We start from the raw sequence: 24600 nt of genomic DNA on the forward strand, positions 1-24600 counted from the left end.
GTAGTATAGGTCATAAAGCCCGCCTCCTCCATGTTAACAGATGGGACATGAGTCAAACTATAAAACCAAAATACACACCAAAAAAAAGTTTCTTAAACATGTTTTCTGTCATTATAGTTAGTTATTATCATACTGATTGACGTCCAAGTGTTCATTTTTCTGACAAGTTTATTTCTAATTAGTTATTTGATCCTATAAAAAAGATGATTGACAGCTCTGTTGACAAATACGGCAGCCGATCTGTTCTGGATTAGCAGAGTGGAGGTGGAACGACGAGAGGAGACGTAACTCAAACAATCACTACAGTCATTGAAGTTTCCATGTCTATGAACGTCTGCTTCAGACCAACACATGAAGCTGTTCTGCTGTTAAATACGCCGACGTGCGGGATCTTTGCCGGTTTTGTCAGTAAGTTAAGTGTGTGTTTTGGCCAGCGGAAGTCACCATCGCAAGATGTCAGCGCCTGTCACTGGGGCTATTTTGCCATCAATTTCGTACAATGAAAGCAGATGGAGATGTGTCGTCCATCGTTATACACAGTCATTGGTTCCAAGTAAGGCATGTCGGACAGACAGATTGGTGGAGTGGTGTGAAAATAACTCACTTATTTTTCATTCAAAGAAAACAAAAGAAATCATTTTTGGTCGACCAGTGAACTCTTATCCTCAACCAGTTACTGTACATAACACACAGACTGAACATATAGATAATATTTGCAGCAAGGTACAGCAACGTATTTGTTTTCTATAGTTGTCTTTCTGCTCAACTTAAAGTCAAGTATCTAGCTTCCGTATCGTGACGTATTTCCGAGTGAAACAGTTCGTGCAGGCGGAACATGTCATTAGAGGGATTTGATTTGATCGTTGAGAAGTGGGCGTAGACAGACGTTCTCCACAGCGCAGTAGCTAGCTAACTGACCGAGCGTTCTTGGTGCTCTGCAGCTAAATGTTGCAGATTGATTGGATGAAATTGTTTGGTGCTATCTTATGTAAGCACACGTGAAATTTAGTTTTACCGGAAGAAAAAATGATCGGATTTTGACATAAGAATACGAAGAAATGGATTTTCTGTATTTTTTTTGGCCTATATTGTCACATAGATGCACAATATTACCGGGGATGTGATCTAAAAGGATTAAAATGACATTTTTCATTTCACCTCGACTTTAAAGCCCAACTTGCTCGACTGTTACGTATCTGCTCAAAGACTGTGGGTCAAACGCTTGAGTCAGATTTTCAAGCAGCATATACTAAAAGAATGCCGTCTCTGGCGAGTAATATAACATCCAAGCCCTCTCGTATCTTATTTGAAGAATATCAGCTTCTGCCATCAACCAGAAGATTTACAGTCCCACAGGCTCGACTGAATAGACTGAGGAACTCTTTTGTCCATCATTCTGTCAAGTTATTAAATCAGCGTTTGGGCTCTAACAGCCACGTTGTAATGTCTGATGTAATATATGTTGTAGTATTTGCCTTTGTTAAAGTATGTTTTGTTATTTACGTTTGTTGTCCATGTAACTATGGACGTCATGAGACGTAAGACTAATTTCAGAAAACTAATAAAGTTTAATAAAGTGAAATCTAATCTAATCTAATGTTCCAAGAACAAGCCTGACATTTAAACATTAATGGAATCAAAACTAAATTTATTATAAGCTCATATTTGTATTCATTTAGACATATGTCTTTAACTGAGTTATTATAAAACATGCATGTGAGGGTACTAAGAGAAGGCTTGTTTTCCACAGCACAAACTCTGAATGCGCTCCCTGTGGTATTCCCCTCTCCAGACAAAGTCCCGCTCTATTTACCGGATTAGTGATAAACTGCAAATCATCCATAACGTAGTTAAGGGTGAAAGGTTGTTGCTGCAGGAAGACCGTGACATTTTGTTCTGTTAATGAATACGGGCTCATTATCTATCTGCAGCACAGAAGACGGTCTGTGTGCTCCTATTCTCTAAAAACAACAGCTCCAAACAGCAATTTAATATAATAAAACAGTTGGCGGCTCAAGCGAGGAAAACAGAGCTGTAAAGATGGATTCTGAGCTTTATATGCACGCTGTAAAAATAATAGATATCAAACAGAAAAGGTTTAAGAGGGAATGAGGAGGATGAGAAAAAGAGCGGGTGAGAGAGAAAGGGGGGAGTGAGAGGAGTTACAGAGAGGTCCAAGATACTAAAAGTCTACAGAAGTGGAATTAAATAATAAATCATCTACTACATACAAAATGTTAAAGCTGCTCCTTACACACAGGAATAACTCACAACTATGTACTCTGTGTAAGCAGTAATAGTTCCCTTCATCTAAACATTTTCTTTCAACCCTCTTGGGAATCATCATAATTTATACAACAGCTAGTTCCGACAAAGTAATCTGATTGGACAAGAGGCTGATAGACAACATCACTGGGACTTTTCACTGTGTGTATCACTCCGCCTCAGCCAAGTGTACTACTGTACGTTACAGCAGGTCGTGTTTGTCTACATTGATCAAGCTGGTACCTCAGAATCACACAGCAGACTCTTATTTCACTGGTTGATGATAAATAAAAACAAACACATAAATGTACATCATACAAAGTCGCTGCTCTGTGGTAACTTACAGACCGCGCAGAATGCAGGAGAGTGTTTGTGTTGCTTGGCAACAAAAGTCCAGTTTCAGTTTCAGTAATTGGTGGAGCAATTAAGGAATATCACATTAGAGGGAGTGCGAGTGCTTCTGTCTACAGGTCATCACAGATCAGCTGTTTTTCTATTATGTACATTTATCTGTTTGTTTTAATTTGTTGTTGTTCTCCATATCAGCACTCATGAAATGCCTCTTAACCAGTTTGAATATTCGGAAATAACTGCTGTCAAAATAATAATGATCTGTTGTTACTTTTGACGACTATTTGCTTCTTGTATAACTGTTGTATAAAAGCAATATCACACTCGAGGTCATGATGTTATACTGAACATCAGCACTGGGCTGGGACGACACACATGACTGAAATAGGACACTGTATCGTACTCTCAGGAGAACACCAAGGAACTTGTGTGTTACTTTAAAGAGGTTACATAACGCTGCCGCTGGCTGCGTCTGTCCACACAGAGAAGGTTTATTCTTGATCTGCCGTGTTTCCCCTCTCAAGCACTATCACGGTCAGTGTGTATCTGCTGTTATGTTCAGGACCCTGGAACAAGTTTACAGAGCATCATGTCGAGCACATTCCTCGTCTACGGACTCACAAACCCCTCGTTTGATTTAGTAATAACGGTAAATACACAGGAGGTGTTTCTGACGGGATTTGCTGCTCACACTAAGCCTCCTGTGTAGACATATTTGAGTGAAATTCAGCAGGTGATAGTTAAGCTCCTTTTCCTCCCACATAAAAACGCCATCCCTCCACCCGTCCCCGCTTCATTTACATTCGACTGTATTAGCTTTAACTTAATATAATGAGAAACCTTTGTTCACCTGCATGATGAACTCCCGGCGGCGGGGCATCCCCCTTTCAGAGAGCAGCATGTACTCTGGCTCCTTCTCCTTCTTGGCCTGCTGGATCTGAGCCAGACGGCTGATCGGGTTCATGCCTTGACCGTAGTCTGGTCCCGTCTGGGGGGGGAAAGAGCAGACGAACCATTGCAATTATCACGACCCTTTATCGTATTTATACAATCGTCTGCAATTTACTGATAGTACAGAAGGTGTGTAAGCGTGTCCACTGGTAATATATAACAGCACTGTATAGGAGTGAGCGGACATGAGATCAGACTCTTCTGCAGTGGGCAGATGCAAAAGATATAGAGACAAGTAGAATAACACAGGAAATTAGATGGAGAAAAACCTCATTATATCATATTTCACACTTTGTTTTGACTGTTTGAGGATGGGCAGAGTGGTCCGGCTGCGGTACCTTGAGGATGGTCTTGGTACGTTTCTTGTAGTGCGTCTTGGGTTTCTCCACAGCGGGGATGAATGGCAGCTTCTTCAGGTCCTGCAGGATGGACAGAGCGGCGCGCTTCTTGGACAGCTTCTTGCTGTTGCCCTCGCCCTCGGCCGAGAACTCCCCCACGGTGACGCGAGTCAGGAAGCTCTTCATGTGCGGGGGGCCACTCTCCTTCAACACCTGGAGGAGACGGCAGGAGGAACAGGTCGGACATTAGGGGGAATTCGTTACTTATACATGGTTTGTCAAGGATGATTTAGGGAAAACAAAAAGCAATTAATGTGTTTTTGTCGTTCATATGTGTTAGGGAGTGTGTGCAGCGCCGTCTGCAAGCAGCTACACCAGGTGGTCCAAAACATCTGTTCTCTATGGTCACACTGCTACCCACCCATATGCGCGTGTGTAACTCCTATGCAGAACACACACACACGCGCGCTGACGCACAAACACACATATGAAGAGGAACATGTTTCTAGATGACAGTCTCTAGTGTTGAGGGCTCAGTTTCCTTCCTCCAGCCTCTGGTCACCTGGGAGACCTAAAACAAACACCGGCTGGCGTTAGGTCATGCTTCTGCAATCACATCTACTTCCTGTGAAGTCCGAGCACAGTGTGCGAGTGCGTGCATGTGTGTGTAGCAGGTGGGGTTCTCCCCAGCCTTATTTAGGAAAACACACTGGAGGAAGAATTAGATTTCACACACTTACTGAGTCCAGCAGAACATGTTTCGGCTAATGTGGCCGCATTTTTTTTAGGAGTCAGAGCACACAGACTTCCTCCCTCGCTCTCCCTCTAGCTGTAGCTGCTGTCTGTGACTGTTTCTGTGGACTCTCAACCAACCCTCCCTCCTCCTCCTCCTCTTGCTCGACTTCATTTGAGTTCAATTTGTGGCGCAGACAGCACAAATTGTAGCAATCAGATGCAATCTAGAAACAGTTAATTTGAACCCAGTGACCGATAAAACAGATTAAACTGATAAGCGGAACCCCGAGCATTCCTCGAATGCTCCACACATCAACACAGACTAATACCAGACCTTGAGGAGAACAAAGGAGAACGTGTACAGTCCTCCTTCCCTAAAGCGTAACTGTATGAACACAAAGTTGCTCACTTTATCTGCAGAAACTAAATGTGCATGCAGTAGTTAGAAGGTAGCATATATTTCTGTAACTGCAGGACACTCTTCGTAACGTGATTGACACTGACCCCATGTTTGCTGTCAGTGTACCTGTCAGCATTCCTGCGCAATGACTTTTAAGTATGTGCATTGTAGGGAATCCGTGGAGCTCTAGCTGTCCAAGCTAACAGCCAAACTCACCCCCACCCAGGGGATCTGCTCTGCTCTCGCTCATCACCAGAAAAGGGAAATGCAACATGGCAGCTTCTTCTGCATTACAACATTCAATGGGACTAGATACATCTGAACCTTTTTAACTCACTCAATGGTGCTGATGATGACACCGCTCATCACTGGCCAGCTGAGATTACATCACTGGGACAAAAGAGCAATTAACAGAATGCCGCTGCAGTGAATGATGGGATACGCAGGACAGGAAGCCTCTTCAGCTGTCCTCAGTTCTGCGGCTGCATTCACAAAAATCAGTCGCTCATTCAAGATTTCTTTGCCTCCTCATCCATCACAGGCTTTTATAAACATGTGGCACTATTTAGCTTATGTGGTCGAGCATGATGGTAAGCCGAACATATTTACATCCTGGTAGGTGACCACAGTGTGCCTGGTTTGATTCTGACCATGAAACCTCTCGTTACCCGTCATTGTTTATTCGTCAGGCAACCAACGGGAACTGCAGAAAGATTCGGGTCCTGACAAAGAAATAGTCCGGCACACAACTCACTGTGCGCAACTCACTGTCAATTTTACGCTTTGTTTTTTGTAGATTAAACAGATATGTTATTGTGTGATCTTAAGTGGCTCTGGTTGGTAGATATTGGACAGATCTAGGCTAGACGTTTCCCCTTGTTTCCAGCCTCTGTGCTAAGCTAAGCTAACTAGCTGCTGGTTCCAGCCATATATTTAGAACGCAGACATTAGAGCCACATCTATCTTCTCCTCTTATTCTGTGAAAGGAACAAATGTTCCCAAAATTTTTGAACTGTTTAAAACCCCTTTTATACAAATGCTATGCTCTGGACCCCAATCGAAGCCAAATCCTTAAAAATAAGAGTCCAGAGAAGGTTTGGTTTTTGTACAGATTTAACAGATGTGTTCATTTGTGACCTTAAGTGGTTCTAGTAGGTCACTTTTTTATTTTTTTTACCTCTGGACAGATCCAGGGCAGCTATTTCCCCCTGCTTCTTGTCTTTATGCTAAGCTAAGCTAACTAGCTGCTGGCTCCAGCTACGTAATTACGACACATGCATGAGAGTGGCATCTTATTCTGTGAAAGGAAGCACAAAAGTAAATGTCCCCAAAATTTGAAACTGTTCATATTCCCTTTATAAACATGCTATCTTGTGGACCCCAATCTAACTCTAACCCTTCAAAATAAGAGTCCAGGAAAGGATTGATTTTTATACAGATTTAACAGAGGTGTTAATATGTGATCTTAAGTGCTTCTGGTAGGTTGATTTTTATGCCTCTGGATAAAGCCAGGCTAGCCATTTCCCCCCGTTTCAAGTCTTTGTGCTAAGAAAAGCTAACAAGCTGCTGGCTCCAGCTACATATTTACGACAGACATTAGAGTGGCATCTATTTTCTCCTCTTATTCTGTGAAAGGAAGCAAAGAAGCAAATGTTCCCAACATTTTGAACAGTTTATGTTCCCTTTATAAAAATGCTATCCTGTGGACCCCAATCTAAGTCAAGCCCTTCAAAATAAGAGTCCAGAAAAGGTCTGGTTTTTGTACAGGTTTAACAGATGTGTAAATTTGTGACCTAAAGTGGCTCTGGAAAGTAGATATTTTTTACCTCTGGGCAGATCCAGGCTAGCCGTATTCCCGTTTCCAGTCTTTGTGCTAAGCTAGGCTAACTGGCTGCTGGCTCCAGCTACATATTTACCACACAGACATTAGAGTGGCGTCTATTTTCTGCTGTTGTTCTGTGCAAAGAAGCAAAAAAGCAAATGTTCCCAAAATTTTGAATGAAAATGCTAAAAATGCTATCCTGTGGACCCCAATCTAAGGCAAAACCTTCAAAATAAGAGTCCAAAACCTTCAAAATAAGAGTCCAGAAAAGGGGCAGTGAAATTAATTTGTAAGAACTTGAGTAACCAAAGGTGTGCTCATATACAGATGAAGATAATTTGCTCAAACACTTGTTGATTTCGAAATAATGGTGATTTTCTTTAGACAAATGGTGAAGCAGGTTTGTGCGTAAGTCATTGTTCTTCGGTTTTTGGCTTCTAAACTCGCTGCTGTCCTCTCTGCGTGTCCAAAACTCTCTGAGAACTTCCAAAAATATGGCAGAATAAGTGTCGTACTGATAAGACTCATCTTCGACGTCTTCCGTGAAAACTTGCAGTAGCTAACAAGGCGCATAACATCGAATGTGGCCCGTATAGATGTATGGTGCAGTCAACAAAGCGTGTGAGACAAAGTGTGTATCAGTGCACACTTGTCACACACTCTTGGCCCAGGATGGCGGCAGACGAGCTGCAGTCAGTCTCCTGGCAGACGACACGGGATCTGCGCCACGCCGATGGGATTTCAGCACTTCCATTCATTTACTCGCACGCCCACACACATATACATGCAAACAAACACACAAACACACCCGTCTACCTCCTAATGACAAGGATCAGGTTGTACACAGGAAACACTCGGTAATTCAATGTTGATTTTTTTTTTTCAATCTCCTTCTCCTCTTGTCTCCTCATCTCTTCTTTTCTCAAACATGGGAGGCCTTCTCTCCGGCTTCTCAGGGAGACATTAATACCCTGAGCAGACTGAGGATCTGTGCATGCGAGACCTCAGGTACACTGGAAGAGGAGGCTATGGGAGCAGGGGAGGACAATGGCGGGGACTGGTAGAGGGAAGAAAGGCTCTTTTGTGACGACCGGTGGATGGACAAGCCCTGAGGGAAGCTGCTCCTTGTAAGATGGGTGGTTCTTGGCCCGGACCCTCTTCTCCTGTGTCCTCCTTGGAAAAGGGAGCCTCTGATCCAACACACAAGCTGTGATTTATAGATTGGTTCCTCTTTGATGCTGACATCTGTTTGATATTGCCTGACGGGGGGATTAAATGAGCCAACCGGCTCTCAGGGTGGCGGCGACCCTCATCGTTGCATCGCTGGATGGGAAAGCAGACACTCGCTAGCAGTGATTCATGGGTAATTTCATGCCCTGGTGAGGGCAGGGATGAGATGATGTGCAAACATGGCTGCTGTGAAAGGCGTTCACATAAGAGGTGACCGTTACGGTTTAGTGTGGGTTGCATAACGTGTATGTGTGTGAGTTTAAGAGCTTGATTGTTGCTGGGGCAGTTGGAGTGTACCGTTTCTCTTCAGTGCATTAAAGAGGACACGATAGAGGGGATGGGACATGACAGGGTGGGAGATGAGGCAAAACCTTTCCTAATGAGTTATAAAGAAACAGACCCAACGGGCAAGACAATGACTTACCCACTTGGTCTTTAACCACAGTGTAGTAGCAGTGTAAGGACGTCCAGCATGCAACACACTGACTGAGAAAGAAAGTGAATCTGCTGAGAGCCAGAAGGGGTACGTCTATCAGGACGGAGAAAGGTACGTTACGCCAGGAGAAGGAGAGGAAACTTTCCTGGTTGCAGCCCGGCTTTTGGACAGCTTAGCTTGACATGATGCAAGAAAACAATTGTGACTGATATGAAGAGGTGGAAAAACAACACTTGTTGACTGATAATGTAAAAAATGAAAAGACAGCACTTAGGGAAGCAAATAGAGTTGTTCCGATATCGATACGGATACCAGTTTACCGACAAGTATGTCGGTCAATGTACCAAACTGATACCAAAACCATCCATTCATCCATTATCTACACAGCTTATCCTGTTCAGGGTTGCAGGGGGGTTGGAGCCTATCCCAGCTGTCATTGGTAGAGAGGAGGGGTACACCCTGGACTGATCACCAGACAATCACAGGGCTGACACATAAGCTGCTTTCCCTTTTCCTGGTCAAAAAAACCACTAACACTGGCTAACACCCTGTTTTTTTGCTTAATGGGAAAGGTTACAATCGGCATTCAGACCCGGGGTCAAATGACTCTGCAGTAGACCCGGGTAATTATCCCCTCAGCTCCGGTCCGCATTGATGGGAACACAAAACCCGCGCCGACGCGCTAATCTCCGCCCCCTTTCCGGCACGATGCTATGCTCCGTCGGTAACTCCTCGTCATCTCAGCTACAAATTCCGCTCATTTCCTTCCGAGCAGCGCTTGAACATTGTTCCAAATTTGTTGGCGCAGAGTTTGATAAACAGAGTTAATAGATACAATAAAGATCTAACCACCGTAATATCTTCACTGTTTACTAACCTTGTTTCGGCGCATTTGTGACGTCAGACGGTGACGTAGGAGAAAAGAGAGAGAAAGGAGTATACTCCACTGGCAATCGGAACGGAGACAATCGGCATCTATACACGGGTTGTTCCCGTGTCTGAAAAACCCACATCAATGCGCAAAATTTAGCTTGGAAAGGGGCAATCGAGACCTTTCACGCTCACACTTACACCTATGGGCAATTTCAGAATCACCAATGAACCTAACGAGCATGTCTTTGGACTGTGGGAGGAAGCCGGGGGCAACCAACACATGCACAGAGAGAACCACTATGCAGCCCATTCCCAAAACCAATTAGCCCCCCAATATAATCAACTGATTTCAGGTAAATGATCGTGTGACGATACCAAAGAACAACAGTGTGGTGCTAGCAGAGAGAGTGTTATGTTAGTCAAAGCTCTGATGCACTGGTATGGGAGGGGTACTTGGTGTTGGTGTCAATTCCACAAATTGGAATCGATATCAAGAAGATAAAAAATAGTATGTGAACATCTCTGGAAGCAAAACAGACATATACTATACTTTAAATCATTCTAATCCCATCATAGAAAAGGCTCAACAAACTAAGCAAAACACTGGGCAAAGAATATAAGCAGAAAAAAGTGAAGAAGAGAATGATTTACTGCTCATCAGACAGCGCTAATGAACAGCCCGTCTCCAAACCAACAGCGAGCAGAAGAATGTGGCTGCTTTTAAAACCCGCCGCCGTCAGCTTCCAATTTGGAAGGACTGAAAATGAAAGTGTCGTAATTGCTGACAGTGACAAAGACATGACAGATGAGTCACATCAATCCAGATTTAGCTGGCTGAAATTATTAATAGTAGTTCCAGGAAGGACGGCCATGTCATGCTCCGATTAGCAAATGCGTTTTTCGAACAAAGAGGGGAGAGGACAGGAGGAGGGGGTGTGAAAGGGAGGATTGGACAGCTTTCCAGATAATTTCTTCGATGTTGTGTAAACTTTTAATAGCAAGCAAAGTCAACAGAGTGAGAAGAGTGAGAAGAGGCTCCCTCCCTTCCTTCCATCCTTGTCTCCCTTTTCTCTCAACACCATCCGCCAAGCCTCGACATGCAACCGCCCTTCACTGTGATTTTTGGGATGATGGTAGGAGAGGTGGAAGGCAGGGGTTTCGATGGAGGAAGGGAGGGGGGTAGCAGAGTAAACTGAGCCTCCCTTGTTTTTGGCACCTTGCAGAGTGCAGTAGAAGAAGAGAGGGCCGTCGGGGAGTGAATATTGGATGAGTCAGCTGAGATACGGCGAAAGCCAAGGGGAACGGACTCAGCGGGTCATGTAAGGACACAGAAGACTACCTCATGGGTTTAGAAAAAGTTAGGGGCAGTGGCTCTAAATGTTGGATCAGCAGCAATGCTCGGGTTGCCTGTAATGAAAGAAATCGCTAAACAGTTTACTATTTTCTTGTCCGTTGAAACATGCCGGTGTCCAACAGTGGGAGCTCTACTGAATCTACTGTGAGAGCAAGCAGACGGGCTCTTTTACACAGGCGCTCTTATTTTTGATGACAAAAGAAGAGATGCTCAGGATTGGCTCCAGAAGGTGACACTGATGGATGTATGAAGGCTTACACATCACATATTTGAGTTATACAGCTCAGTCAAAGTCAGCTGCAGGTGGCTGACAAATATATCAGAGAGCACATGCAGCACTGCTTGTCAAGTACTGAATTGAAGTTAGTTTAAGGTTTGTTGAATATGTGAGAGACCCCACACATGACAGCATATAATGACAGATTTTATAGTTTTGTTCCTGTAGTTTGTTGAAAGCAACGATATGACCAAAACAGCACATCTCCCACTAACAGTCCCCGACTCTCCAAACTGAAAATCTCGCAAAATCTCTCACGGTCAGACGTGACTTTAGAGCAAACAAACATGGCGGACGACGGGCAGGAAGAAATGGCGACAATAGTTTTTTGGACTTTTTAATGAAAATTCAAGAGGAAAAAAACGTGGCTGCTGTCTTTTCGTTCTACATGACAATCCGCAGAGTTCCTGCTCGGCTGTCCGAGGAGTTCCCCCCACACAACAGGACATCAGATACGTAAATATCGTACATATATATACAGTTTATGTTAATTATTTAAAAATCAGTGCGATCACGATGTTCTTCCGAGCCGATCGTGCAGTAAAATCCCTCCAAACATACCTCACACCACAGGAAAATCTAGCAACATAATCTTAAGAACCATTAAAAAATCATGACCCAAAATCAGCTTTATTATCTTGTAGTGTAGCCTTAATCTGCACTTCCAGAAGGAACATATTTTACATAATGCAGTGAAATTAAGTTTTATTTTAAATGACATTTGGGTAGCTGGAATTGTGTTTTAATCCCAATAGCTCAGTATTGATTGCCTCGATGAGTCTGATCAGATGTTGTCTAAAAGAGGAGCACGGGCAGCATCTCTGCCTCTTTGTCCGTCCCTCAATAACTTCCTGTGGTGGGAAACCGTCAAAGGCAGATTTTAAATTGTGACTTCTTTACTGAGACTTCAATCAATTTTGAAAGCTGTGTGGCAGAAAACAAACAAAAAAGTGAGGGAAGGGTCTCGTTGAACTGTAATAAGGGGAGCGAATAAAGCCTCGTTTAAAGGAGGTGTAAGTTCCTTAAAGCTTTATACCCTTTATGAGTTCAATATTACAAAGTTAAATTGGTTTGAATGTGTAGGCAGGCTCTTTTCAAGCACTCAAATGTATTTTTGAATCCTAGTCCAGATCCCAAGGTTCATATTTAATGTTGTATTATAGAAAAATTAACAATCTTTTAAAACTTATTTAAACCATAAAAAGTTTGTCTGAGTAAAAACAGGTTTAGAAATAGGTCTACTGGATTATAAATTTATGGTCAACTTAAAGTACAGAATGATCAGCTGAGTCACAGCCACAGACACGTAGACCCCCACACCGATGTCTTACATCAGTTTAGAAATTAACACCATGAGAGTTTCCACAAGCCGACGGAGGAGGTGATCCATCGAAAACTTCCTGCGCACTGATTTTGTTTGACTCTCTTTACGATAAGTGACCTCACTGACGGACAAACTACTACGCAAAGCTGAGTAAACATACGTCTTCATTCTTCTTCATTATCAGTAGGGGATTTTGTTTTATCAGTGTGACTCCTTCAGTTTCTAAAGAGAACACTTACTGTATCATGACGCTTCACAAACGCTGATAAAACATCATGACTACTCATACATTCCTTTCCTGCTTGGCCTTATCTTCATTCATTCATTCCTTACAGGAAGAGCGTGAGTTTTAAAACACAGTAGTCGTGCCTCACCTCAAAGTTGACGGATAAGTTCCTCTTGAGGGCAATTTCGTAGACCAGGCTGATCTCTGATTTGCTGGCATCAGTGCCGTCCTCAGACTCCTCTTTCTCCTCTGGGCTCTGGGGAAACAGGAAAAGGAACACGCTGATTATTATTGCTCAAAGAAGTACAATTTTAAATTAAAGGTTTTAAAATGATCAACTGTAGTCTATGAATTATCCTTTATCTCGGATGAAAGCCAAAACGCAAAACTGTTTCAAGTTTTTTATAAGTTATAGACTCTTATGTTGACCTTTTACTTCTTGATTAGCCTCCTCATAAAGCTACTTTCACTTCGTCTCAAATGAGAAGCCAAAGCGTGAAGAGCCTCTAATTGAATTGGGAGAATAATGACTAGACCCAAAAATAAAAGTGGACACAGTTCAACTAACAAAATGTCAGGTAACATTAGCTTTGTCCCAATTTAGGGGCTGCATCCTTCCAAGGATGTATTTGAAGGCAGATCGTCAAAGGCTGTCCAATTTCAAAGGCTCCTTCCGATTTTTCCCGGGCCATGAAGGATCCATCGTGTGCATCCTTCGAGGCCTAATGATACAGAGATTCATTGCTCACCAATTCAAACGAGATGGAGGACTCTTAAACGGCCGAGGAATGGTTTCAACTCAATCGAATAGCTAGCGACACAAATGCTAAAAATAATAAAAGGGAATAAAATGACGTTATGATAGCTAGCTAGGCTGCTAGCTACCTGTTGCTAGGCGACAGGAGATGCGTTTGGTGATGCAAGGATGAGGGCCGGAACAGCTTTTGACACAAACAGGAAATCCTCCGTAAACCAGACCGTCTCATTTCAGTTTGGCCTTTTTGGTCTACACAGGCTACGAATGACTCATCCTCCATAGACAAGGCAATTACTAGTCCCATAAGAGTGCTATCCATAAACACTAAGATGTGTCTTGTTTTACAGGATACGCTGACCAGTATCAGTGTATAAAGTATTGCCACTGTTTCATTCGAAGGTTTTTTCACAATAAATGTTAAGGAAATGTACCCTTGTTTTTCCGTGCCCTGACTCCAAAACAATGGCAGGTATCGAACGAAGAATTACCCACCTACAGGGTGGATGTCGGCCAAGCTACTGCAAAGGAAAGCCTGTCTGTTTGTCGGATATGATCTTTATCTGATACGGGATTAAGATCTATTGCAGAACATGACTGGTGGTCCTCTACAGGGAGGTTTCGTGAATATGAGAATTTCTGTATTGGATTATTTGTAAACATCAATAACAGTTTCTCCCAGGAAGGGGAAACCAGAGAATAAGGCAAGATGGAGCCGATCCACTGATTGATTACTGAACAGAAACTTTTGGTCCCTTGAAACTTAAATCACGCTACAGAGATCATATCCACCGAGGGGTTTTCGGTGCCAATTGTCTCTGGGAATGCAGCGCTCTGTCTCTCGATCTTTATCTTCTCATGTCCACCTCTTTGTCTGATTAAGTCTGAATGGCTGCTGTCTTTCCCTTTGGGCTTCTTCCCTTCTCCCGCCTCATTGTGTGACCTGATCTGACGCATGATTCATAGTGAGAGATCTCTTGGATTTCACAGGAAGCACTGTCACGTGGTACAATGTACCTATTGCACCGGGGCGAACAACCTCCCATCGGCAAGAAGCGTGTGTGCTGAGTTTATCCATACATTCCCTGCCTCTTGTACGAGATGAACGTGACAGAGCCTTGTTCTTCTTCCATGAGCTATTTTCATCACATTTCATTCATGTATTCTATACTTTCATGGTTACATTTCCCTCTACCACAGTTTAGACAGTGTGAATCTCCTCCCAAGGCTGCATTAACAAGCGGTCGGGTGTAAGCCTCTACATCTGTCTGTGGTTGTGTGTGTGGAGCAAACTGGAATGACCGACCTTGCTCTGACAAAGACAAATAGAGGGCTAAATCTAAATGTGATGCCTCTTCTTCCTAAAAGATCTCCTGAATAGAGAGTGCTTGGGAAACTCTCGCCCTGAAGGAGCTGTCTGAATGAACAGTGACTGTGGGCGTGCAGAGGGATTCACATCCACGTCAATGCCCATGAGCATGGCTGAAGGATTGGAGATGAAAGGATGGGAAGAGCGGCCTCCCGATAGACTGAACATCATTCTTAGAGAAGTTACTGTTTATTATGAGGGCGATTTCACAGATCTTAATTTATCCTCCTTCAAAAACTGCCCCATCATAAACACCGAGTCAAGCCTTTGAGTTAGAGGTTAACAGAGGTTAACAACTTGCTTTTTTCAGGACAGGAAGTGTGCTTGTTTATCGTCAGATAATCAGATATGGTTAGACCCAGACTCTATTTACAGGGATGTTTATTTCTGGGAAGGAAAGTGTTCTGGTTTCCATTTGAACTACGCTTGTAGTTTGAGTGATATTGACCAATCACACATTAGCAGGCTGCGGCGTATACAGGAAAAGCAGTCTGTGTGGAGAGCAAAAGCAGGCGGAACATAATCTGCTGTAATGACATCCTGGCGCCCATCAGCGTCATCTGACGACGATTTAGCTTCTTATCAATCTTTATAAACAGACATCTGCATGCTAACAGCTAGCAATCAGTTCTAGATCTAGAATTTAACTTGAGATAAATCCCCTTGACGCTGTGTCACGAGAGACGCTCAGCCTTCAGATTACCCGACTTCCTTGAATGCATCAGATCAATCCGACCTCCGTTCAACAAACGAGCATTTTAAATGTAGACAGACCTGACAAAGCTTGAATTTTTACTTCTTACAAATCTGCATCATGATGTTGAAATTTCGGCAAAGGTAAGACCCGTTAATTAAAGTAAATCACAAGAAAACGGTTTCTCTTTCTGTAACAATGCAGCACGCGGAAAAGGAAGTCTTGGACAGACTTAGACAGATATTGGAATTTTTCAGACTGATACCGATATTTACCGATGTTTTTAGAGGTGAAAAAAATTCATCCATTATCACTATAGAGGCCGATTTCATGAATTTTTGAGCTGGAATGAAAATAGACCTTTCTATGTACATTTTGTATCGATGCTACTCTGCAGATATTCAGAAGGCTGCTTACTAAAAAGATTAACTTTATTAAAAAATATGTAAAATATTAATAAAAATAAAATTTATAAAAATCAACAAAATACACTACCAGTCAAAAGTCAGTGGGAAAGTGTGTCCAAACTTTTGACTGGTATGGTATATTGTCAATACACACTGTTTTATATATCTTCGGAGGATTAGCAGGAATGTATGTGTGTTATGTGTTTGTTTATGTTCCCTGAAAAGAAAAAAATATATAAATAAAAGTTTTAAAATATATATATGTATTGTCAACCAAAGTTGCACAATGTTGCATTTTTTTAATTCAGAACTGGGCTACTTGAATATGTGGCGCTAAATTGGAATCCAAAACCTGCATGCGACTTATATTTGAACACTTAAACCAGAATCGGTCCATGTTGGCTTGATAACATGCACATTTCCAGGAGTGATTCTAAAGAAAAAGAAGACTTTGTTTTTCTGTTTGACCATGGAGGACAACGACACGCAGCAGTGGAGAGACGAGAGGCGAAATAGCAGATCTGATTGCCATTTGTGGAGATGCCTCTATCCAATCAAAACTTGAAGGCTCAGACAGCAACACAGAGTGTTCGTAAATATTTCGCGAGAAATTTGCTGCTCTTGTCCGTTTTGCCCATCTCTGGTGGAGATATTGCTTACTTGCACAAAAGTTTACGCACATACAAAGTCCCAACGCCCGAGAGCCATCAAGGTTTCATCAAAAGCAAATGTGGCGTATTTTGTTATTGTTGTTTGCGCACGTGTGTCTCTTTTTAATAATTTGCGGTTCACATTGATATCTCACCTGGGGCACAATGACCCTGAAAAATATGATATTGGAATTGAGCATGAAGGCCTGCAGCATGAATGCAGCCTATGCGATGACACAATGTCTGAATTAACCCAAGCATATAGCAGATATAGGCTTGATAAAATTGGCCGACAGATATATCAGTCGAGCTCTAGATTTAATCATTTTAATAAAATCTCAAACATCCTAATTAACTGGCTTGGATTTACGAGTTAGACAGCAAATTCTATATCAGATCTTTCTTTATCGCCTAAAGCCACGTAAAGTTGTTTTCTGGGTCTCCTAAGGTTACATATTGTTGCTCAACATGTGTATAAACACGACACAAATAAAGCACCACTGATATTTGCCTGTAGTTTTCCTTGAATTAAAGCTTTGACAGCCTTTGATAAAAAAGGAACACTTGTAGCCTGAGGGAGTCCACACATATACACATGTAAGAGCACACACACACACTCACAAGGAGACAGCATGACAGACACATACTGTAGACACAATGTGCCTCAATTTGTAAAGCAAGACTCAGAAGCAGCAGCAAACAAAGAGCACATTTATGGAGGCCGACGCCACAAGACAGCGAGTCAGGCAAGTGAGAGGAGCCAAAGCGTTTTGAATAACCATCAGTGATGCCAGGCGCTGAGGATATGGGGTAATTTGATTTCCGGTGGGATATGATAACAACAGTTAACAGCTATGCCTGAGGGGAAACTCTGCAGAGGTACGGTGACATGGGGAGGAGGCAGAAAGAAAGAGGACAAAGTTATAAGAGAATGGAGCCAGGTGTAAAGTAAACTATGGAGACTGCAAGGCTTACATTTTACATTAGAGTAATTAGAGCTGAAGTGGATTTGGATTAAATGTGATGAAAGCTGGTGACGCACTCATTTTAGCATCAGCAAAAAAAACACGTGCACAACACAAAAATAGAGCCTGTCTGGGGAGAGCGCAGAGAGATCAGAGGTGCAAATCATTTGACTTTTCATCATGGGAAGAGTTTTTAAGTAAGGAGGGGTCGAGCAGAGGGACGGTCATGTGGCGTGAAATCATTCACAAGGTGAGGAAAGTGCTGAAGGCAGGAGGTGGCAATGATTGAAGGACAATTTGCGGTGAGAGTGGAATGACCTTTTATAAATAGAGTGATTGACAGAACCTCAGATTGGGTGGCAACAGCTTTGTGGGGGTGTTGCTTGAGGTTTCAGGTTAGAATATGCAGAGATCGCAAAACTTATTCTATTTAATGTATCATTATTTAAAGAGGGGGTATGACGCTGTTTCACGTTATAAGAAATATATATATTGTTACAACGTTGGATGTCCAGACTAAATGTGAATATCGTTTCAAATCTTTAGGTAAAATTATGTTGGAGTAATCCCCAGGCTTCTCAGCTCAGTCTGCAGGCTGCTGTGAATGCCAGGTTTCACACTGTTTTTTCTACATGCTTCACTTTGTGATGTCACAAAGTGCAGCCTCAGCAGGATTCGGAGAGCTGGCCAATCAGAAGAAAGTGGGCTTGTAGGGGCGGGGTTTCTTAAAGGGACAGAGCTGACTGAGTCGTTTCATGCAGAGGCTGTATGAGGGCCTGCACAGAGCACCAGTGTGAGTTTTTTTAACTGTAATTTATGCTAAGCTACTCCACAGGTATCACAGAGTGACATATGAAGCTTGAAATTAGCATAATACCCCCCTTTAAGAACAACAAACTCCATTGTATATATGCAGATGTATTTCAAGGAGACCAAATGCAACGCTTCATACATTTTCTCTTATCTTTTAATGTCCATAAAGACTAAGAGTCGACAGCAATGCTAGGAAACACTTGGGATTGTATTTAGGCACAGATTTCTAATAATACTAATAATACTTCCCCTTTAAGTTCTAGTGATGGAAATTTGCTAGATAACGGCAGGGTATAAGGGTATATGATGAGGCACTTGTTCAGTATGTATAAGTATGAACTCATGCCTTCTGTGTACAAGTGTTCGTGTATGTGTTTACCTGTGGTGGCCGTTCCGGGATGGGTTCATTGCGCAGGGCTTGCAGGGCCTTCATGGCAGCGTTGTGTCTGGCTGCCTGGCGGGTTCGTCCCTCACCGATAAACTCATGACTCCCCACAGACAGCTGCACATAGAAGATCTTAGGAACAGGATAATGGTACCTGGGAAACAACAAAAGGAAGAAAGGATTAATAATTATAGACATATATATAAGTTAAAGATGGACTGTATTTGAGAAAAACAAGGGAAAGGAAAGTCAGAGTTTATGAGCCAAGTTATCAATTCAAACCGTTTACACCGTCCCCAAATTAAAGGCCCACCACTTCATCAGGGTCAATTACTACACAATAGCCTCTTGGCTAGCCTCTTGACTTATGTCTCGCTATTGAATTTCATAGCAGGGATGCCAAACAAAGCCCAGAGAAATATATTTCCTCTCCTCTTTCTTCTGGCCACGAACATAGATTTTCCTCTCTTTCTTTGGGCCCTGACAGAGCGGGACGGAGCCGTCACCCAGCAGATTTAGAGGTCTGCGAGTCTGCGTGTGTCATACCCCCTCCTGGGTCGGGGAGGGGGGAGAAGGGCTGAGAATGTCTGCCCGATCCAGGACAAGTGAAGAGAAATAGTGGGAAAGCTAACGAGAGATGAGAGGGATCCAAACTTTTTAATATCCGCCTCCCTGTCCTGCCAGTATACGCTTACATACACAAGGACGTACAGCCAACATATGTGGTGGAAACAAATGGAGAACAGCAGTAGAGATTTATGGACCTGTGTCTGGTGCCAAAATGTATTCAATATTTTAATGCAGTTTATTTCACTACATGGTGGAGAAAATTAAAACAAGCTCTAAAGAAATGCAGTGTACATATGTATTCATTTCCAGCTTTACAAAAACATCCTGCTTGGCACTGCTGCAGCAGAGAGACGTGAGATTTAATACTTAATTGGAATTTGGGGAACCCAAGAAGCTCAAATATGTAGGACAGGAAAACGGGTGTGTTCTATAAACTCTTGCAGGTCCTTTCACAATAAAACACATGCATATCATTACACATAGATATCGTCATAGGGTTTAAGTGTAGCAGTGGTCCAACAAGCACTTTTTTGATCTGTTTAAGGAGGGGTATTATGCGGTTTCAGATTTTAAGGCATATATATATAATGTTACAATGTTGGATGTCCATACTAAACGTGGGTGTACAAATCTGTAGGTAAAAGTATGTTGGAGTAAACATTGACCTAAACAAGGTCTCAGCTTGCAGGCTGCTGTCAACGCTTGCTTTCAGGCAGACTTCTCCAGACGCTACACTTTGTGATGTCACAAAGTGGAGGAACTCTATATTTGGGCATCTGCCCGAGACACAGCAGAACTTCCTGCCCCTGGCACAGTTCAAGGACACGCCCACCCAGCAGCTCAGTCTGCCTTGGATATCTTTTTCACTCTACCACTCTGCTCAACGGCTCTGCCCTTCAAGTTGGTTCAGAATGTCTTGGAGAAAGTGTTTCTTGGTAAGGAAAGTTTACTTTCCAAGGAGCAGCAGACGTTCATTTCAAATCAAAAAAGTGAAGTTTACTCTTTGCTGACAACCCTGTAACACAGCCACGGGGTAGGAGGCATGCCTCAAACACTGAGTTCTGCCCCTTGGCAGGCTGCGGAGAGCTGGCCAATCAGAAGAGAGCAGGCTTGTGAGGGCGGGGTTTCTTAAAGGGACAGAGCTGACTGAGTCGTTTCAGGTAGAGGCTGTATGAGGGCCTGCCCAGAGCACCAGTGTGACATGAGGAGTTTTTTTTCACTGCAAATGATGCTAAGCTACTCCACAGGTATCACAGAGTGAAATATAAAGCTTGAAATTAGCATAATACCCCCCTTTAAGAACAACAAACTCCATTGTATATATGCAGATGTATTTCAAGGAGACCAAATGCAACGCTTCATACATTTTCTCTTATCTTTTAATGTCCATAAAGACTAAGAGTCGACAGCAATGCTAGGAAACACTTGGGATTGTATTTAGGCACAGATTTCTAAAGGCAAAATGCTACATCGGTGTGCTAAGATGACATTTTACCCAGCTAACATTTGCTTACTGGAACTAAACATAAAGGAGAGCTGAGGCTGATGGGATATCTTTCGTTTTATAAGCATTTCGATAGTGAACAAAGAATTGGACAATACGATTTTTGACTTGATTATGGCACATTAAATGCACATATATAGTGCATTTCTAGTCCTCTTCAAACCACTTTTACACTACATGTGAAACGTCCTGTGCACTGCCTGTCGGCACCAGTGTCCGGTCACCCTTGGAGCTGTTTGTTGGCACTTACTGACTTTGTTCCCTCCTGTCTTGACTGTTGCTTGTGTTGTATGAACTCTCAGATGTACATCGCTTTGGACAAAAGCGTCTGCTAAATGAAACTGTAACATTGTAACATGTCACATTCCCCGTCACACTCAGCTACTATGCAAATCTCCAATCAGCAGATCATTTAACTATTCACACACTCACTATGCCTTTGGGAGCAATTTTGGGTTCAGTGTCTTGCCTAAGGACACTTCAACATGTAGACTGCAGGAGCTGGGGATCAAACCACCAACCTTCCGATTGGGAGACGGCCCACTTTTCCCCTGAGCCACAGCCGCCTCTAAACCAAAGATCAGTGATCACCAGTGACGAGTTTTTAGAATTTCTCAGGAAGGGTGGCGTGAATGTGCGTTACAAATTTCTCGGCAATCCAAAGTTTATTGGGAAATTCACTCAAAACCACAGATGTTAACTTCATGGTGGATCAGCAGGGAAAAGTCACACACCAGTCACTGGTATTCACTGACTCTGAACCATAAAAGTCTAATAAATATTGAGATGTTTCACTTTACAAGTAAACCTTTGGGTTTTAGATCTGGGAGTCAGGGAACCTATCTATCAATCTATCACAATAAAATGTGTCATCTGGAGGACTGTCCAACAAACGTCCTCAGGTAGTGTTGACAAGGTTTGCTCATGTTAAATGGACTGCACTTATACAGCTCTTTTCTAGTCTTGTGACCACTCAAAGGGCTTTTACACTACATGTCACATTCACCCTTTCACACACTCATTCATACACTGATGGCAGAGGCTGCTACCTGAAGTGCCCGAACTGTCAATCAGTCATCACATTCACACACCGATTGCCACCAGGATCGAACCACCAGCCTTCCGATTGAAAGACGACTAACTCTACCGCTGAGTCACAGCCGCCCCATGTGACCAAAGGTAACAGTTTAATTTAGATGAAATATGACTGGGCTTGGATCTTAGCACTGTCACCTCAAAGCAAAATGGTTCCTGGTTCGAATCCCGGTTCAGACGAAGTGGGCCTTTCTGTGTGGAGTTTTTATGTTACCTCCAGGTACTCCGGCTTCCTCCCACAGTCCAAAGACATGCCCGTTATGGTTCATTGGTGACTCTAAAATTGCCTGTAGGTGTGAGTGTCAAAGGTTGTGTGTCTCTATGCGCCTGTGATTGACTGGCCATCAGTCCATGAGTAACCCCACCTCTCGCCCAATCACAGCTGGGATAGGCTCCAACCCCTCAGACCTTGAGCAGCATAAGCGGCATAGACAATGGATGGATGATTTGGATCTTATTTTGGTAGTTTAGGCATCTTTCCTGTTGGCAGTAATAACACTGTAATCAACAGTATAATGGCTCAGATCTGGACATGGAGCTAAGACTGTGCTCAGATGGGGAAAGAAACATGAGCAGTTACACTTTAATACAAATCCAACGACAGACAACAAAGCCGTCATTAAACTATGATCCAAACTATCCGCTGTAAACATCCATCAAGCTTAAGAGAACAATTGTAGTGATTCTAGGATTATATCCCAAAAGAAATTGAAAGATAATATGACTGAATTGTTGGCTTGTTTACAAGCTGTCAGAAAATACTTGGGCCGGTCTCGCCTTTTGAATCTTTGTGAAGCCATGACGGCATGTTTCTGGATCCCAGCAGTTACTTTGGTGACTACAGTGTTCTCTGAACTAATAGAAACTAATGCAAAACAGCAAAAATAAGAGTTGGAACACACTTGGATTCACCTTTCTTAACTTGATAAAGTTCTCCTGAAGCTAAATGAAGACATTTTCTCCACCAAAAAACCCCAGAAATACCGCCTTCTCACTTACAGTAACTGTGACGAGATAACTCTTAAGAACACATCTGTCATTTCTGTAAACATCTCCTCATGTCTTTCTTCAGTCTCCTGCCCAGCAGGCCCAACAATGAGTCAGCGTTTTACTCCCAGAATTCCAGCAGGTCTTCCTCGAGCCCACAGCCCTCCTCTCCCCCGTCTGCTCTCAGCTCCTCCTGGCCACGGGAGCCTTCCCTGGGCGGGGGCCTGCCTGGCCCTCGCACGTCAAGTGTGGCCCCAGGGTCTCAGAGGACATGCCAAGTGCAACATGGGCTCCAGCCAACAGCGCTGAGCTGAGATGGGAGCAGCTGGGGCTGGAGCGCCGAGTACAGGTGCAGAGAGGAGGAGAGAGAGGGATGAGAAAGAGAGAGAGAGGAGGAAGAGAGAGAAGGAGGGAGAAGGAAAGAAAGAGAGGAAAGAAAGAGAAGGACATGGAGGGAGGCCTGTGGGAGACCCTACTCTACAACGTGGGAAAGTAGTGGCTTACACACAAGAAAGTCAGCCAAGAGCACAGACGAGAACACGCACACACATCAAAATCACGCAGACGAAAAAAAAGGCAGGGAAATCACGTCAGCGCTCCGTGGCCAGAACAAAAATCAGCACATGCTGGCTGGAACCGCCTGTTCTGTGTTATCAATTATTATTTTTGTTATTATTATTACTGCAGAGAGGGAATTGGACTAGGACACCTGTAGGGAGGGTGTGAAGAAAAAATAAGGGAAAAAACACCACTGTGTCTGGCGGATGACGTGTGTTACAGTGTGTGTTTGTGTGTGTGTGTGTGTGGATGAGCGACCGTGTGAGAGGAAGAGAAACCGACTGATGCCGCAACTCAATCAAATGATAACTCATCAGCGTTTCGCAGTGAGTAATGAATTTGACTTTGAGTTCAGAAGCGTCCCTGCAGCTCTGTTTGATGTGGGATACGTTAGTTAAGGTTACTATTTCATCTTAATCATTCAAAGACGCAAGCACGAACACACACAGAGGCAGACGCAAGCAGAAACGCCGGAGCTTTTAAGCCCACACGCAGTCCGACTGGGAATAGGGAGACATGGTTTTGCAATTATTACTATAAATGACAGGGTGACATTTTGCATGGAAACTATTTTCTCCTTCAACATGGAAAACTCTGCATGCGTTAGATCTGCTCTTTCAGTAAACAGGCTGCCATGAATGTAGATGGTGGTGTATAGGGAGCAGTGAACATTTCAGCTAATGTATGCAGACCGCAGCATTAAAACCAACTCATGCAGCAACTCATATTGGTCATAAACCTGCCATTCTGCCAATAAGAACATATTAAATTGTATTTGTTTAGAATATATTGCGGCCCTTATGGAGCGCGCTCAACAGTTGTTGCTATTCGAGACCCCATTGGTGTCACCTTAAGCACTCTTTAGTCATTAAATATGAGAACAGGACACTCGTATAGCCACGACGGACTGTTGATCCTTGAAGCAGAAGTAGAACAACAATATTATTTTATAGTCTATGTATATGTGGGCTATTTAACGGCTGATTTTTGCATATATTTCCTGGTTTCTCTGTGACTCTGCATGGAATGGTGATGTTATAATCTGTGTCTTATTTCTTGTGCTTTGTTGGTGCACTCATTTGTCTTTAAAAGGAAAATCAATAAAAACTTAACAAATCTTTGGCAGCACATCTACGCGTTAAAAAAACTCAGAAAGGGAAAACGAGGAGATTGTAAAGTATGTTAAAGGGGGGGTATTTTGCTAAGTTCAAGCTTCATATTTCACTCTGTGATACCTGTGGAGTAGCTTAGCATAATTTACAGTTCT

General features: G+C 43.0%; 1 protein-coding gene across 1 annotated transcript in view; it reads right to left on the reverse strand.

Annotated features, from left to right (window-relative positions):
* The window catches only part of stau2 (staufen double-stranded RNA binding protein 2), a 102004-nt gene that overhangs the window by 57710 nt on the left and 19694 nt on the right, over positions 1-24600 (reverse strand). Inside the window, exons 6-9 of the mRNA XM_069667371.1 lie at positions 18614-18773; positions 12731-12838; positions 3906-4118; positions 3467-3604 (exon numbers count right to left, since the gene is read on the reverse strand). Coding sequence (XP_069523472.1) covers positions 3467-3604; positions 3906-4118; positions 12731-12838; positions 18614-18773 — 619 coding nt within the window. The remainder of the gene's footprint in view (positions 1-3466; positions 3605-3905; positions 4119-12730; positions 12839-18613; positions 18774-24600) is intronic.

This window comes from Semicossyphus pulcher, unplaced genomic scaffold (genome assembly GCF_022749685.1).
Source record: "Semicossyphus pulcher isolate SPU_LCO1_2020_fin unplaced genomic scaffold, fSemPul1.0.p SCAF_18, whole genome shotgun sequence".
Lineage (NCBI taxonomy): Eukaryota > Metazoa > Chordata > Actinopteri > Labriformes > Labridae > Semicossyphus > Semicossyphus pulcher.